Source organism: Tupaia chinensis, unplaced genomic scaffold, assembly GCF_000334495.1.
Source record: "Tupaia chinensis unplaced genomic scaffold, TupChi_1.0 Scaffold143814_1, whole genome shotgun sequence".
NCBI classification, from domain to species: Eukaryota; Metazoa; Chordata; class Mammalia; order Scandentia; family Tupaiidae; genus Tupaia; species Tupaia belangeri.
Window position 1 is genome coordinate 259,426 of NW_006203664.1, and position 1,654 is coordinate 261,079.

Consider the following 1,654-nt stretch of genomic DNA (forward strand, 5'->3'; position numbering starts at 1 on the left):
AGCCGGCGGAGATTAGGGAAAGGGAGCCCAAGTTGCAGAGGGCGAGGGCCGCGGGAGAGATTGCAGAGAGAGATCTGAGAGGCCCAGAGGACAGCGGAGAGGTTCATCTGGGACCCCCTCACTCCAGAGCCCAGGAAAGAGCAGGTGCGGTTGAGGGAGGGACCCGCACGCTAAAGCTGGCAGAATAAATGACAAATACGCTCCACTTGGCAACCCCCAGGCGTGTCTCTGTCCAGGGCGGCGCTGGAGCGTCTTGGGGAGTCGCAAGGTGTCAGGGCCCAGGCTGTCCCCTGGAGGGCTGGTTCGAAGCGATGGAGCCCGCAGACGCCTCCCGCCGCCGCGGGGTGGCAGAGTTGGGGGCAGGCGCTCCCCACCTACCCCGAGGGGTAGCCCCGCCCCTGGGCCGCGAGGAGGCCCCACCGCTGGGGGGCGGAGTTGTCGCCGCCCCCTGCCATCCCAGGAAACTGCGGCCCCTTCTTAAGCCCGCGCAGCCTCTAGCTGCCCTTCACTCGCCTCTCCCGCCAGTCTCCCTCCCACGCGATGGCCTCGGCGCTCAGCTATGTCTCCAAGTTCAAGTCCTTCGTGATCTTGTTCGTCACCCCGCTCTTGCTGCTGCCACTCATCATTCTGATGCCCGCCAAGGTCAGTTGCGTCTCCAGGCAGTCCCGGGACCCCCGGCGCCCGGTGCCCAGTAACCGGCACCGAACTCTGGAGCCCTGAGCTGGAACGCACAGATTCCCAGCTCCCCTGCGACGCGCGCACTCGGGAGCTCGAGATGCAAAATGGGAGGTATCTTGCAAAGAATCTCGAGGGGCACAGAGACGCCGGGACGCACCGATCTTGGGGTTCACATATCCTAAGGCGCAAGAACCGTCCTGGCAAGCACAGAGACTTAGAAGTGAGCACAGAGCTTAGCCACACAGACCCCAGCCATAGGCTCAGCCCCCAGCTCGAAAAGCTCCCCAGAGTGCATAAGTTTGTCCCTCTCCCCCAAATGCCACCCGCGCCTGGGCGCTTGCTATTTGCTCTCTCTTTCCTGAGCAACGGAGACTTCCAGCCGTAGGCCGTTCTCATCTGTACAATGGGCGACACGCCTTTCTGATGTCAGAGACCTACAGGAAAAGATCACCTACATGGATTCCTATTGTTGTCTTTGCTATTTTCTGGCCCTTCTTTGGGCCTCAGTTTCCCTATTGCTGAACATTTCTTCCAACTCTGAAACCCAGGAAGCGCCACATCTGAGTCCAAATCCTGATCCAGGCTGAATGGCAAGTCAGGGTTGGTCTGCTTTGCCATCTGTTCCCCTTCCTAACACCCCCACCCCCACCCCCCGCCGCTGCGTCCTGCTGTGGCTATGGCAGGAGGCGAGACACGTTCCCAGAGCTCACGCCTTGGGTGGCACGACCTCATGCTGCAAGGAAGCTGTGTCCCATGCCCTGGCCTCCTCGTGCTCCTGGGAGGGAGGGAGGGGATGAATGGCCTTGGCTGCAGAGTGGGGGCGGGGTCGGCGCCCTGGCCGCAGCTCCGCTGGCTGGGCTGTGCTGGGCTGTGCTGGGCTGTGCGCAGCCCGTTTGGCAGAGGCCCGAGCCCTTTGAAGCCTTTTGTGGCTCCTGGCTGCTCCTTCCTCATCCTCTCTTTCAGCCCTTTCAATCTC

At 62.2% G+C, this 1,654-nt stretch overlaps 1 protein-coding gene across 2 annotated transcripts in view; it reads left to right on the plus strand.

The window, feature by feature from the left end:
- The first annotated feature begins 513 nt into the window (after positions 1 to 513).
- The window catches only part of SLC13A5 (solute carrier family 13 member 5), a 34,722-nt gene continuing 33,581 nt past the window's right edge, over positions 514 to 1,654 (plus strand). For both annotated transcript variants that reach the window (XM_006165135.3, XM_027766982.1), the window contains exon 1: positions 514 to 642. In XM_006165135.3, the coding sequence (XP_006165197.1) occupies positions 541 to 642 (102 nt within the window). In that variant the 5' untranslated portion in view covers positions 514 to 540. The remainder of the gene's footprint in view (positions 643 to 1,654) is intronic.